Source organism: Staurois parvus, unplaced genomic scaffold (assembly GCF_062004578.1).
Source record: "Staurois parvus isolate SC_StPar_1 unplaced genomic scaffold, SC_StPar_1.0 ptg000890l, whole genome shotgun sequence".
Taxonomy (NCBI): domain Eukaryota; kingdom Metazoa; phylum Chordata; class Amphibia; order Anura; family Ranidae; genus Staurois; species Staurois parvus.
Genome location: NW_028318686.1, coordinates 198,204 through 214,661, shown reverse-complemented (window position 1 = coordinate 214,661; position 16,458 = coordinate 198,204). Strand labels below are relative to the sequence as shown.

At 40.6% G+C, this 16,458-nt stretch overlaps 1 protein-coding gene across 3 annotated transcripts in view; it reads left to right on the top strand.

Moving 5' to 3' along the window:
• The window catches only part of STAT1 (signal transducer and activator of transcription 1), a 167,412-nt gene that overhangs the window by 84,253 nt on the left and 66,701 nt on the right, over window positions 1-16,458 (top strand). For all 3 annotated transcript variants that reach the window (XM_089656140.1, XM_089656141.1, XM_089656139.1), the window contains exons 7-8: window positions 3,142-3,233; window positions 10,076-10,227. In XM_089656140.1, the coding sequence (XP_089512266.1) occupies window positions 3,142-3,233; window positions 10,076-10,227 (244 nt within the window). The remainder of the gene's footprint in view (window positions 1-3,141; window positions 3,234-10,075; window positions 10,228-16,458) is intronic.

The following is a 16,458-nucleotide window of genomic DNA, read 5'->3' as shown; positions in this document are numbered from 1 at the left end:
CTTCGTTAATCTTTGATGGACTGTGGTCTTGTCAGATGTTGGCCGGGGGAGGAGTCTCGGATTGGACTCGATTCAGGGTCACTGGATTTCGACGGAGGTTTGACTGCCCAATAATGTCCTGAATCTCGGGCGATCGGGTTGTCACTGCACCACTGGACAGCTCCCCTATAGGGGCTGCTAGTTAGGGTCCAGTTGGACTACACCATTGCAGTGGCATTTGTCAATCTCCAGGAAGGCAAGAGACATGCAGTGGTGGTGCTAATGGCATCTCTCATCCCAAGACATCCCGAGATAGGTAGACAGGTTCATTCTGGCTCTGTCTGCTGTACATATTCTGGAGAGTCGAAAACTGGCAAGCAGATTATATCAGGGCCAGTGGTCCTTGCTTTGGAGATTCCATCAGCTCTGCCTTCGCAGAGGGACACCAAGTGTGGATCTTCTGGATTAATGCCTTCACGAGATGGTTCCGAGGTTCATATCAAGCTCTTTAGTTCCTCTGGCAGACCGGATGGATGCCTCTTTTAAGGTGCCGTGGAATGGGTACTGTCTGATCTACAGCTGTTCATCCCTTCAGTCACTTCTTCGTCTACTACGCAGGATAGAGACCTTATGGATCTTGGTCGTCTGGGTGGCTCCGGACTGGCCTCACTGTATGTGGTATGCTGTGATGTGGTGGTGGCGCATGTTCCCTGGCAGCTGCCTCTTCAGGAGAACCCTATCGGGAGTCGGTGTTCCCCCTCTGCCTTTCTGAAGGATCAGGGTTGTCTTGCTCGATGATTCCAACTATACTGTCTGCTTTGAGGTCTACCTCCTGGAAGTATTGTCATTACACCTGGAGAACTTATATTGGTTCAGTGCTTTTGGTACGAAGCCTTTGGGTTCTATCTTCGCTTATTCTTGGTGGCTCAGGGTTGGCTTGCTCCAAAGTGGCTTGGATCAGCAGCTTGCATTGCACGCGATCATGGGTTTGGTCTCTACCCTGACTGATTGATTTCTTTTGATGTCACCTAGCCACGCTTTCCTTTTTCACACTTTCATTCAAGGGGTTATCACGTGGTGCTCCTTTTTGCTTCTAGTTGCCACTGTGGAACTTGGATTTGGTGCTGGCCCTTCAGATGCCTCCTTTTTAGGAGCATTGGGGGATATTTCCTTATGCCTTAATAGGCAGTTGCCTTGATGGCCCCTGTCAACCTGGCTCGGTGGGGGTTTGGAATGGCTGCTTCGTCCTGTAAGCCGCCTTCTCTGGTTTTGCACAACGATGAGATGGTGCCTCAACCTTTTAGTGTTCTTGGTCGTTGCACCCTAAGGAGGGGGATCTGATCTCCTTTTCTGTGGTTCATGTGATCGTATGTCGAGGTCCGATCCTCTCTTGGTATTCTCGGACAGTATGAAGGAGACTGATGGCCTCTTTTGCCACTGGATTCTGTGACTGATTGTGCAGGCATGTGCTGTTAATGGGAAGGATCCTCCCTTCCTTGTTATGGCGCACTCCACCAGGGCGGTGCATGCCTGCTGGGCGTTCTGACATGGGGTGCCTGTCTTTATGGTTCGCTGGCAGCATTCTGGTCATCTGTGCACACGTTAACTAAGTCTTTTGATGTTTGATGTGTTGGCGTCTACTGATGCTACTTTTGGCCGCAGGTTTTGCCAGCAGCTGTTTAGGATTCCTGGGCACCCCTCGGGGTGGTTTAGAGTGTTGACATGTTTCTCCATTGGTTGATTTGCCCATCCCTCGTTATGGCACTGCTTGGGGACATCCCTATTTGGTAATGGATAAAGAAGAAGAGGCTGTGTCCATCAGTGAACAGAAGAAAGAACGGGATTTTTTTGTTACTCACCACAAAATCCCTTACTCTTGAGTTCATTGATGGACACAGCACCCACCCCTCTGGGAGTTTCTCTGCTTGTGACTGACTGGAGGCCTATAGCAGAGAGGGGGTTTTATGCTCAGGAAGGACTGCCCATAGGAGGTGCCAAGTTTTTTTCTGCCTACTGTCCTACTCCTGTAGGTGGGGCTATATAACCCTTTTCGGTAATGGATAAAGAAGAAGAGGCCGTGTCCTTCAATGAACTCAGAGAAAGGAATTTTACAGTGAGTAACAAAACAAAATCCTGTTTTTACATACTGACACCAGTCAGTGTCGCTGCTCAACGTCACACCAGTGATGCTGTACTGCTCTGGTGACAGTATGTACAAAAAAATGTTGAAAAAAAACCCAACTTTTATTTCATTTCTTAATTTTCCAAAAATCTGTGACAAAAAATTACAACTTTATAAAACTCACCATGTCTCTTATTAAATTGCTTAGGGTGTCTGCTTTCCAAAAAGGGGTTATTTTGAAGGATATTTGTACTGTCCTGGCCTCAAGAAAATAGAGTTCATCAGTATATCAGGATTGATCAATTTTTAAATATAAATACCATAGTTTGTAGACTCTATAACTTTCACAAAGACTAAATAATATCCACTGATTTGGATATTTTTACTAAAGAAATGTAGCAGAATACATTTTGGCCTAAATTTATGAAGACATTTTATTTATTTGCAAACTTTTATAACTGAAACTAAGAAAAACATGGGTTTTTTTTTCAAAATGTTTGGTATTTTTTCTTTATACAGCAAATAAATAAAAAACCCAGCAGTGATTAAATACCACCAAAAGAAAGCTCTATCTGTCCAAAAAAAGTATGAAAATGTCATATGGGTACAGTGTTGCATGACGGAATAATTGCCATTCAAAGCGTGACAGCACTGAAATCTGAACATTGGCCAGGGCAGGAAGGGTGTGGAATTGTCTGGTATTGAAGTGATTAATCTGAGTTGAAACAACCGTAAGAAGTATATGTTTGAAGTTACTGACGCATCTTGCCGCCAGTCTAAAAAGTTAGTAAGTTTAAAAAAAAGTTTTTTTATCCTATTAAATTTCTTGTAGTGTGTGTTTGTGAGTGTGTGTGTATGTGTTTTTAATTCCCGAAATTGTGATTATAATTAATGGCATACAATGTTTAAATCCTAAAATACCCCAATGCAGGGCAGTTACAAATTCACCAATCCAAACCAATATTTAAACAGTTAATTATCTTTACACACTCTACCTTTCTTTTTAACCTGTTAAGTGTAATTATAATTTTGCTTTGCAGAAAATGAGCATAATGGAATCGCACAAAATGAACTGAAGCAGGAAAAAATGGTTTTAACAAATATGCATATTACCGTGAGTCTTCGAAGAAAGGTATGATTGTTGTTATTAACAATAATCTCTGACCTACAAAGCCATTCACAACACTGCCCCTAACTACCTCACCGACCTGATTCCCAAGTACCACCCTACCCTTACCCTTCGCTCTTCACAGGACCTCCTTCTATCTTGCTCCCTGGTCTCCTCCTCACACGCACGTCTGCAAGACTTCTCCAGGTCCTCCCCCATCCTCTGGAACTCACTACCCCAATCCATCAGACTGTCACCTTCCCTCCTCACCTTCAGGCGCTCCCTGAAAACCCACCTCTTCAGGGAAGCCTACCCCACCCTCACCTAACTGCTGCTCTCCTTCATTCCTCCTACCACTCCATCCCCCACAGCCACTTCCTCCTGTACCACTACCCCCTCCCTCCCAGATTGTAAGCTCGAAAGAGTAGGGCCCTCTTACCCCTCGTGTGCTGTTCGTAGCTGCTGTAATGTTTCATGTATTGTCCCCCCCTCTATTGTACAGCGCTGAGCAAACCCTTTGGCGCTATATAAACTCAATGTAATGTAATAATGTAATTAAATTCATGTGCTGCGTGAGAGCTAAATTTTATAAACTGTGCCGTCATAGCCTCAGTTTTGCATTTGTTGTTCAGTGCCAGGGAGAAAAGGCTCAAACTAGGGAGCCCCATGTGCTAGAGTTGTGGTTTAAATAAAAAGTTGAGGACCCCTGAGAGTTCTTATCTACCTCTTTCAAAGGCTGCAGCATTCCACATTGTCTACAGCCTGGCTAGTAAAATTTCTACTGCCAGGCTGCACAGACTTGAATAGGATGCACCCATACCGCAGGAGCAATGTCCCCTTGAAGTCTATAGTATGTTAGTATGCAGGCGTGGGCTGCCAGACTGTTCCTACTTATCCCTATTCATACACCCTAATCCTGTTCTTGGTCAACTTTCTTGCTGCTCTGCTTACTACATTATACAAACATCTATGCACATTAAAAACACATGGTTCGGCTGCCATAGAAAAATAGATAAATAGACATCTACCATTGGTATGTGTGCACTGATGACAGCAGCAGACAACTACCCCTTTACTTCTCTATTTAGGCACATGTCATCTTTTTAACTACCATACAGTGGACATAAAAAGTCTACACATCCCTGTTAAAATGTCAGGTTTCTGTGATGTAAAAAAATGAAACAAAGATAAATAATTTCAGAACTTTTTCTACCTTTTTAATGTAACCTATAAACTGTACAACTCAGTTGAACAACAAACTGAAATCTTTTAGGTGTAGGGAAGTAAAAATAAAAAACTAAAATAATATGGTTGCGTACATGTGCACACCCTTAAACTAATACTTTGTTGAAGCACCTTTTGATTTTATTACAGCACTCAGCCATTTTGGGTATGAGTCTATCAGCATGGCACATCTTGACTTGACAGTATTTGCCCACTCATCCTTGCAAAAACACATCCAATCTGTCAGATTGCGAGGGCATCTCCTGTGCACAGCCCTCTTCAGATCACCCCACAGATTTTCAATCCGATTCAGGTCTGGACTCTGGCTGGGCCATTCCAAAACATTAATCTTCTTCTGGTGAAGCCATTCCTTTGTTGATTTGGATGTATGCTTTGAGTCGTTAGAAAGCTGAACATGAAGAGGAACTTCATCTTTCAGCATGATATTAGAAGCTTTGTACCAATATTGACTGGTATTTAGAACTCTTCATAATTCCCTATACCTTGACTAAGGCCCGAGTTCCAGCTGAAGAAAAACAGCCCCAAAGCATGATGCTGCCACCACCATGCTTCACTGTGGGTATGGTGTTTTTTTGTGATGTGCAGTGTTGTTTTTGCACCAAACATATCTTTTGGAATTATGGCCAAAAAGTTCAACTTTGGATGGACTTTTGTCTTTTTTCAGCCAGACTATGTAACTATGTTTCATCAGAACATAACACATTTTCCCACATACTTTTGGGAGACTTCAGATGTGTTTTTGCAAAATGTAGCCGGGCTTGGATGTTTTTCTTCATAAGAAAAGGCTTCCATCTTGCCACTCTACCCCATAGCCCAGACATATGAAGAATAGAACAGTTTTGGAGGGACGTCCAGTTCTTGGTAATCTCACTGTTGCACCATATTTTCTCCACTTGATGATGACTATCTTCACTGTGTTCCATGGTATATCTAATACCTTGGAAATTCTTTTGTACCCTTCTCCTGACTGATGCCTTTTAACAATGAGATCACTCTGATGCTTTAGAAGCTCTCTGTGGACCATGGCTTTTGCTGTAAGATGCAACTAAGAAAATGTCAGGAGAGACCTACTAGAACAGCTGAACTTTATTTTTGGTAATTAGAGGCACTTTAAATGATGGCAGGTGTGTTCTGACTCATATTTAACATAATTTTGAATGTGATTTCTTAATTCTGAACACAGTTACATCCCCGTTTATAAGAAGGTGTGCACACTTATGCAACCACATTATTTTTGTTTTTTTATGTTTACTCCCCCCCCTAAAAGATTTCAGTTTGTTTTTCAATTGCGTTGTACAATTTATAGGTCACATTAAATGTGGAACAAGTACTGAAATTATTTTGTCTTTTTCTCATTTTTTTACATCACAGAAACCTGACATTTTAACAGGGGTGTGTAGACTTTTTATATCCACTGTACGTATAAATATATGGCCTCGTATTGAGGTGATTATATTGGGAACATGATTGAGGCTACAACCATGATCCTGGTACCTTTTTTTTTATAGCAGGTGATTCTGCACACAGGTAAAGTAATCCAATTGGCTATACAGCCACTAGATTACTTTCACAGGTGGCCTCCCTTTTCACCGTCACCTTTACCGGGCTCTCCCATTTCATCAGAGAGCCTGGTAAGGATATGACAGGTGGCATCAGCTTCCCCGGACACAGTGAGAGGAACTGATGTTGTTCCTCCCACTGTGTGATGGCAGAAACCAGAAATGATGAGGGTTTTGTCACTTCTGGTTTCAGTTTGTTGTAAAGCCGTAACCAGCTTGCGAAAGCGTCTGATCAAACCGATCTTGGTTTGATCAGATGTTTTGGAGACCAGAGGAGAGGTATGGGGTCTAGACCCCAGATCTCTCCAAAAAAAGGACCTGTGACGACCCATGCTATCACAACAGATCTTGTTCATCTCTTGTGATAGCAATAAAGTTGATAAAGAAATAAAGGTACAGTGTTAAAAAAATGTATTTAAATTTTTATTGAAAAAATTTTTATTTGCCCCCCCCCCCCCCCCCCGTGCTAATGCTGAATGTGAACACATGATAATGTGAACAAACGAGTAGGTCCCACTCACATAAGTAAAAGTTGATTGCACCACACATGTAAGGTATCGTTGCAAACATCAGAGTGAGAGCAGTAATTCTATAGCCAGACATTCTGTACAACTCTAAACTTGTAATCTGTAAAAGCCTTTAAAATGTCACCTATGGATAATTTAATGTACCGTAGTTTGTCGCCATTCCATGAGCGTGTGCAAAAACGTGGGTATTATATTGTGCTTGTGTTCACTAAAATTCAGTACAGTGTATTTTTTTTACATTGTGTTTGAAAAACTGATTTGCAAATAAAGTGTGGCAGAAAAAATTGCAACACCCACAATTTTTATCTCCCATCTGCTTAAAATAAATAAATAAATGTTTGGGGGTTCTGAGAAATTTTTGGCAAAAAAAAGTAAGATTTCTACATGTATGTGAGAAATGTCAGAATTGGCCCAGTAGGCAAGTGGATAAGCTTTGATCTCCTTTCTCCTCCTGCAACAATTTGAAAAGTTCAGGTGCAGCCAGCCTCTTTTGCTTTTATTTGGGGTGCTCCAAATTCACCATTTTTGGTATGATTACTCTGTAAAGGATGGGATCATCCAACAGAGATTGGAATGCATCTGAATAATTATGGTGGACTCACCCAAAATAGGGAATACATGGAATCAAATTAATTACGAGCGTTTCGCAAATGTGTGCGTCCAATGAATAGTCCCCATTTACTGTGAAGTCTGGTTCAGGGAATAGAAACTGATTTAAACCGCTCAAATGCCACATCCATAAGTAACAGATATCAAAAGAACACAAAATATAGGACTCTACTGGCATTTAAGGAGAACCCACACATTTTTTTTGTATAAAAGTACAAATTTTATTCATTATACCAGAACAACATTAAAAAAATATCTGTAATAAAAATGCTCAATATCAATTCCAATGCTTCCTACTGCTGACTCACTCTACCACAAAAATAGCAATAGATATGTCAAAACATTAATCGTATGGTATCTACAGCAATCATCGTGGGGGTGAGTCCTCATGAGTCAACGTGTTTCTCTTATGCTTCCTCAGGACGCATGAGACTACAGCAGAGGTTACTATATTAAAATACAAAACAGCGTTTGATATAAACATGTGTGGTACACATCTGAAGCATAGCTTTCTACATTCAGCACTTAAATTGAACAATGATATATCAACATATATATAATTATAACTCCACCTTAGTTGAGCATGTATTCGCAATGTGGGTAGTCCCCTTGGGCAGGCACTGGAGCACATATAGTGATCGGCAACTGGTCAACCTCAGTAGATCTTGCTCTATAACAAGTATATACCGGTACATATGAACATGCTGTATAGCCATTGTTAAATCTAAATTATGATTCGGCACTTATATTGATGGCAAGCTTGCAAAATATTTGGTTTTTATGATTAGTCATAATTAATATTAATATGTGTGAATGGTCTTTGACAAATGGTAGTATTACTATTCTTCAATTATAGCTGAGACCAAAAGATATACAAGTTAAGCTGAAATAGTATATACCAGTTGAAGGTTGAGTATGCTATATTTAGGCATAAAAGTATTTGGTAGTTATGTCAAGGTTATTAGAAGTGACTTACTATTACATTACGTATTTTCTGTGTATATTTAGTATACGTTTCTAACATTGATACATTTACGTCATTAGCTTATAATATTGGTACATCAGCATACATATGTTCCTGTCCATCAAACATCATATGTATAGCATCTTTTCCTTATATGAAATGGCTTTGCTAAGCAGTAATACTTTCCATAGAAGGTATTAAGATCACTAACTATGACGTACATTTGCCTCTTAAAAGTCCATGAGACGACGGACATGGGACACTCACTCACACACTCACTCACACACTCTCTCTCACACACACACGTTATATGACTCTTGCATACACACGTCTGAGAAGCTGCAACAGGTGCATACTGAGATCACTTCCAGCTACAATTTAGTCACATCCGGCTTCTCCTTCTTCACAAAGTCATTGAGAAGGACAGCATGGAGTATCGCACATGGCAAGGACAGAACAGCCATGACAGATAATGGTGACTTTTTCTTTGAACTTTCGCTTGTCATTTTTACAATAGTTTTATCTACATGGAACTGTTCATTATACGCTTTACATTGTTTATTTGACACCATTGTGTGATAGAATAAAATCACACTTCATTTTTTATTTCAATGGCTCTTTCATTCATAATCGCCTCAAGACACTAGAAGCAGTATTATATGTGTCTAAAAATCCAACAGCCATAATGAATTATGCTATCCAATATAGCAACACCATCACCTGTTTCTGCTAGATTACAGTCAATGGTCAGGCCCACTTGTTTATAACTGGAAATATCCTGCTGGGAATAATAGTTGGCGTGTAAGTCTGCACAGCATCTTATTCAACGGTGGTGCAGACTTACACGCCAACTATTATTCCCAGCAGGATATTTCCAGTTATAAACAAGTGGGCCTGACCATTGATTGTAATCTAACAGGTACAGGTGATGGTGTTGCTATATTGGATAGCATAATTAATTTGTTATAGAGCAAGATCTACTGCGGTTGACCAGTTGCCGAGCACTATATGTGCTCCAGTGCCTGCCCAAGGGGGATACCCACATTGCAAATACATGCTCATTTAAGGTGGAGTTATAATTATATATATGTTAACATATCATTGTTCAATTTAAGTGCTGTATGTAGAAAACTATGCTTCAGATATGTACCATACTTGTTAATATCAAACACTGTTTTCTGCTCTAATATAGTAACCTCTGCTGTAGCCTCATGCGTCCTGAGGAAGCATAAGAGAAACGCGTTGACCCATGAGGACTCACCACCACGATGATTTCTGTAGATACCATACTATTAATGTTTTGACATATGTATTGCTATTTTTGTGGTAGAGTGAGTCAGCAGTAGGAAGCATTGGAATTGATATTGAGCATTTTTATTACAGACATTTTTTTAATGTTGTTCTGGTGTAATGAATAAAATTTGTACTTTTATACAAAAAAAAAATGTGTGGGTTCCCCTTCAATGCCAGTAAAGTCCTATATGTTGTGCTCTTTTCATATCTATCTTGTTCAGAGAAATTGGTTTGTTTGTCAATTAGTTATAAATAGGGTGTTCTCTAAATATAAAAAGTGTCAATTTACTAATCTGATATAGCATTTAGACTAAGTGTTCTAACATACTGTATTACATAATGTAACTATTTGGGGGTTGAATTACTAAAGGAGTAGATTTAGCAAAGCGAATGTTAATAAATCGGGTAAAACGTGTTCATTCATAATATCCAATCAGGTGCAAGGAAAATTACACATAATTTATGCTAGTTGATTAATTACTGTGAACACAGATTTACCCTATTTACTAAGCTCATGAAATGTTCATTTTGCAATGTAAACAGTCTTTATTCCTTTAGTAAATTAACCCCAATGCAGTAAACGTTTTCCTGATTTGTTTGTTCTATGTGATAATGTGCTCTTTGCATAAATTAATAAATACATCTTTACTTTTTTTTTCTTTCTACTAGGAAATTGTTCAGAGAATAGGTGAACTGCTAAACGTCATAGATCATACACAGGGTTCCCTAATTAATGAAGAACTGGTTGAATGGAAGCGCAGACAACAAGTAGCTTGCATTGGAGGCCCACCTAATGCTTGTCTTGACCAACTGCAAACCTGGTAGGCATATAATTAGGGCGCTGGCAGGAAATAATATATCTGTTTAAATACAAATGAATCAGGTAAAACTTTTGCTTTTAACTTTGTTTCCATCAATCAGATTCCAAATTGTATCTGTTTTTTGTCAAAATATGAAAGGGTAAGTCTGATGCAGGAGAATGGACAAACGGGGTACTCACTCCAGCACTTCCAATAAATATGCCTGGCAGCACTTAACCTCCCTAGCAGTATGATTATGTCAGTATTTCTGTGCTCAAAGCAGTACATTGTTTTCAGTGGAAATATGTTGTTTTTTTATTGTAGGCCTGTAATTCTTAGGAATAACTCACTGAAATCTGTTTAAACAAGAGTCTAGTAGACATCCTTGGTGCAATAAAGTTTAATAAACTAAATCATAAATTATAATATAATAAAAAAATAATAATATAATAATAAATTAAATAATGTAATCAAATCAAACACACGGAACTCTGTCCAAACAATATTATATAGATACTGCATTTTGTTCTAGAAAACATCATGGGTGTGGTATTTTTTGAAACACGGGATTGCACGAAGTCCGACATCGCAATCATAACAGTGGAACCTCGTTTCCTTGCTTATTTTTTTTCCACTCTCATGTTGTCAAGAGCAACATACCACGCACATCCGTGTAGGTGCTGCCTTTTTTGGGTTGGTGGGATGTGGTCCATAAAATGACATCCAGTCAGACGTTCTGGGTTGACAACTCCCACAACACGTCATCTGGATCTACCTACAGATGCTGATGGTGTTTGATGCTTGAGGAAAATGGATTCCACCACTTTTCAGATAAAGTCCGCATGAACCACAGGCTTGTCACTGTTTTTGCGGAACAGAATATAGGCATTTCACAAGCACTGTTCCAGAAGATGCCGGAAAATCTTTTTATAGTATTTCCTCTGCTGCTTTCTCATCGCCCGATAAAAATGTTATAGCTTGGTCAGCTCTGTCGACACCTCCCATGGTGCTGTTGTAGTCAATAACAAAGAACCAGCAAACACAAATGCTCCTGCGCTTGGGGATGGACTCGATGCTACAACCACATTAAGAATGTCCTGGAACATGCACACCTTGCTGCCCTCAAATGGACCGGGGGAATCCAAATATACTGAATGGGGAAAGAGCAAAAAGAGGGCGCACAGGCCCAGTGCATTACCATAAAAAATGTTTAATAAAAAATAAAGTAGGTGTTGTACTCACAAACGACAATATAGTCAAGGCACATCATAAAAGAACAGCTGGATCAACACCGCGCTGAGTAACAGTCCGCAATAGGGAGTTTAGACATCCAAAAGGCTGACGCGTTTCGAGGACTTGCCTGGCTCTGAGGAAGAGGCAAGTCCTCGAAACGCGTCAGACTTTTGGATGTCTAAACTCCCTATTGCGGTCTGTTACTCAGCACGGTGTTGACCCAGCTGTTCTTTTATGATGTGCCTTGACTATATTGTCGTTTGTGAGTACAACACCTACTTTATTTTTTATTAAACATTTTTTATGATAATGCACTAGGCCTGTGCGCCCTCTTTTTGTTCTTTCCCCATTGTAGTCAATAACAACCTGAGGCTTCTGGATGTTTTTCCCACCTTTTGTTTGTACCATCACTGTGAAGGCATTGTGAACGGTACTCATTAGGCACACATCATTCTTGTCCCACCCTCTCAATGCAATCATTTTGCCTTTCTGACAGGCAACTAATTCTCCCGACTTCAGTTTGTTTTTTGCAAACATCGATGGCAGGTTGCACCGGTTAGCCCAAACTGTTCCATATGCATCCATTTTGTGCTGAAGAAGAACCTTGTAAAGTTCTGGAGAGGTGTAGAAATTGTCCATCGTTACACAGTAGCCTTGTTTTAGCAGAAGCTCAATCAGTGACAGGACGGAAGATGTTGCCATTCCGTAGTTGCTGTACTTGGGATCAAATTTTGTGCCTGTGCTGGTGTTTATAACTGTGTTTTAGATGTAGCCGGTAGAGGACAGTACAGCTGGTAGGATTTGACGCCAAATTGTGCTCTCTTGGATGCGATATACTGTATCCAGCTGAGCCTTTCTTTGTAGGCCATTAAACTTTCATCTATGCTAATGTTTCTCTCTGGCACATAGCTCTGTTGGAAATTTCTTACAAATATTTGGGAGACTTCCCAAATTTTTTTTACCTTGGAAGCCGGATGAGTCGATTCATCAAAATCCTCATTATTTGCGAAGTGCAAAAATTTTATAAGGGAAAAGCTGTACTCCGACCTGACGGTGCCAAAGAACGGCGTGACGAGCATTTTGTTTGTGGTCCAGTACCACGTCTGCAGCTGTTTCCCCTCCACTCCTTGCAGAATAATTAGGCCTAGAAACAGCCAAATGTCCTCTTTGGTGACAGGTTCCCACTTTCTGCTTTGTGAAAACCGGCTGTGTGGAGCAGCTAGTTGTTGCGCTGCGTACCTATTTGTCTCCGTCACGATCATTTCAATAACCTCATCGGTCAGAAACAATTCCAAGTACGCCAAGGGGTTGTCACCTTCAATGTCGATTTTCATATCAGGTGCTCCGGTAAACGGAAATCTTGGTGGCGCTGGTGTATCGCAATCAATAGTGCACCACATGCGCAGATCACTTACGTCAATCTCAGATTCGCCGCTGTCTTCACTTTCGGTGTCTAAAGACAAATCGCCACATGAGTCGCTATCGCTCAATTCAAGTAGCCCCTCACTGTCACTGTTCGCTAGCTCATTATAAACCGCTTTGGCGCTAGTGAGGCGCTTTTTGGAAGCCATGAGCGCAAAACCGTTTTTAGTCACAGAAACTGAAAAACTGCACTATGGAAATATCTGAGGTAAAGTTACAATGTATGCACTAGAGTAACACTTTATTTTGACACTGATCTATTTTTATAACTCCTGCCTCCCGCAAGCCCCGCCCCCGATGGCACAGCATGGCAGGCTCATGCTGATCACACACTGATCAGTGTGAGATACGAGGGAAGCAGGGAAGGAAACAGGACAGACGGAGGGGATGGCTGCATGCGGCTCAGGACCCGGGACACAGATCAGGATCAGGTACTTAGTTTGCGGTGACCCTGAGTCTGGCTTGGGGTTACCACTTTTGACAGCTAGATTTAACCCCCGCGCCAGACTTGGGAAAACCGCTAGGGAGGTTAAAGTGCACCTGTGCCCAGACTATTTAGGTATTCTTGGCAGTAAATTTGCTTTAAACAAGCCATCACTGACCTCTGTAGCTTGAAGCACTATGGGGTGCTTCATCCTCAAAGCTTACAAGAGACTCTAAAGTGCAGTTGTAGTTTCTGAAAAGCTTACAGCACTTGCTGCTTTATTTATTTTAGAAAGTTGGCAGGCTGCCAAATCCCTGCTGCCAGAGAAAGAAACGTTGAGTGCTTTTCAGTGCCTCTGTGAAATTGGTGGATACATTTCTCAACAATGCCTGCAGTTGTAGAATTCAGTGAGACTTGTTCTAAAGCTCATATAATTGTTTTTTTTTAATACACAGTGGGGTTCGAAAGTTTGGCACCCCAGCTAAAAATTTGTATTAATGTGCATAAAGAAGCCAAGGAAAGATGGAAAAATCTCCTAAAGGCATCAAATTACAGATTAGACATTCTTATAATATGTCAACAAAAGTTAGATTTTATTTCCATCATTTACACTTTTAAAATAACAGAAAACAAAAAAATGGCATCTGCAAAAGTTTGGGCACCCTGCAGAATTTATAGCATGCACTGCCCCCTTTGCCAAGCTGAGACCTGCCAGTGTCATGGATTGTTCTCAATCATCGTCTGGGAAGACCAGGTGATGTCAATCTCAAAGGTTTTAAATGCCCAGACTCATCTGACCTTGCCCCAACAATCAGCACCATGGGTTCTTCTCAGCAGTTGTCTAGAAAACTGAAACTGAAAATAGTTGACGCTCACAAAGCTGGAGAAGGCTATAAGAAGATAGCAAAGCGTTTTCAGATGTCAATATCCTCTGTTCGGAATGTAATTAAGAAATGGCAGTCATCAGGAACAGTGGAAGTTAAAGCAAGATCTGGAAGACCAAGAAAAATATCAGACAGAACAGCTCGCAGGATTATGAGAAAAACAATTCAAAACCCACGTTTGACTGCACGATCCCTCCAGAAAGATCTGGCAGACACTGGAGTTGTGGTACACTATTCCACTATAAAGAGATACTTGTACAAATATGGTCTTCATGGAAGAGTCATCAGAAGAAAACCTCTTCTACGTCCTCACCACAAAAATCATCGTTTGAACTTTGCAAATGAACATATAGACAAGCCTGATGCATTTTGGAAATAAGTTCTGTGGACCGATGAGGTTAAAATTGAACTTTTGGCCAGAATGAGCAAAGGTACGTTTGGAGAAGAAGGGGCACAGAATTTAATGAAAAGAACCTCTGTCCAACTGTTAAGCATGGGGTTGGATCAATCATTCTTTGGGGTTGTGTTGCAGCCAGTGGCACTGGGAACATCTCACGAGTAGAAGGAAAAATGGATTCAATAAAATTTCAGCAAATTTTGGATGGTAACTTGATGCCATCTGTGAAAAAGCTGAAGTTAAAGAGAGGATGGCTTCTACAAATGGATAATGATCCTAAACACACCTCGAAATCTATGGGGGATTACATCAAGAGGCGTAAACTGAAGGTTTTGCCATGGCCTTCACAATCTCCTGACCTCAACATAATTGAAAATCTATGGATAGACCTTAAAAGAGCAGTGCGTGACAGACAGCCCAGAAATCTCAAAGAACTGGAAGACTTTTGTAAGGAAGAATGGGCAAAGATACCTCAAACAAGAATTGAAAGACTCTTGGCTGGCTACAAAAAGCGTTTACAAGCTGTGATACTTGCCAAAGGGGGCAGTACAAGATATTAACTCTGCAGGGTGCCCAAACTTTTGCAGACACCATTTTTTTGTTTTCTGTTATTTTGAAAGTGTAAATGATGGAAATAAAATCTAACTTTTGTTGACATATTATAAGAATGTCTAATCTGTAATTTGATGCCTTTTGGAGATTTTTCCATCTTTCTTTGGCTTCTTTATGCACATTAATACAAATTTTTAGCAGGGGTGCCCAAACTTTCGATCCCCACTGTGTATATATATATATATATATATATATATATATATTAGGGGAATAGCGCTGCAACAGGTTTAGTTTTACTTAATGTGATCTGTGATCCCAATTAAAGCTTAAGTGCCGGCTCACATATGTTTGGTGCACTGGCACTGCGGATTTTTTAGCCCTGACCAAAAGTTTTGAGAATGACACAAATTAATTTTCACAAAGCCTGCTGCTTCAGTGTTATTTAGATCTTTTTGTCAGATGTTACTATTGTGTACTGAAGTATAATTACAAGCATTTCATAAGTGTCAAAGGCTTTTATTGACAATTACATTAGGTTTATGCAAAGAGTCTCCTATTTCTAGTATTGACCATTCTTTTTCAAGGACTCTGCAATTTGCAATGCTGTAATTCAACTTCTGGGCCATATCCTGACGGATGGCAGCCCATTCTTGCATAATCAATGCTTGGAGTTTGTCAGAATTTGTGTGTGTGTGTGTGTGTGGGGGGGGGGGGGGGGGGGGGTTGTTCACCCACCTCTTGAGGATTGACCACAAGTCTCATAATGGGATTAAGGTCTGGGGAATTTCCTGGTCATGGACCCAAAATTTCGATGTTTTTGTTCCCCAAGCCACTTAGTTATCACTTTTGCCTTTGGCAAGGTGCTCCATCATGCTGGAAAAGGCATTGTTCATCACCAAATTGTTCTTGGATGGTTGGAAGAAATTGCTTTTGGAGGATGTTTTGGTACCATCCTTTCTCCATGGCTGTGTTCTTAGGCAAAATTGTGAGTGATCCCACTCCCTTGGCTGAGAAGAAAACCCCACACATGATAGGTCTCAGGATGTTTTACTGTTGGCATGACACAGGACTGATGGTAGCGCTTACCTTTTCTTCTCTGGACAAGGTTTTTTCTGGATGCCCTAAACAATCAGAAAAGAGTTTCATCAGAGAAAATGACTTTACCCCAGTCCTCAGTAGTCCAGTCCTTGTACCTTCTGTAGAATTTCAGTCTGTCATTGATGTTTTTCCTGGAGAGAAGTGGCTTCTTTGCTGCCCTTCTTGACACCACGCCATCCTCCAAAAATCTTTGCCTCACCTGCCTGTTGCCATTCCTGAGCAAGCTCTACACTGGTGATGCC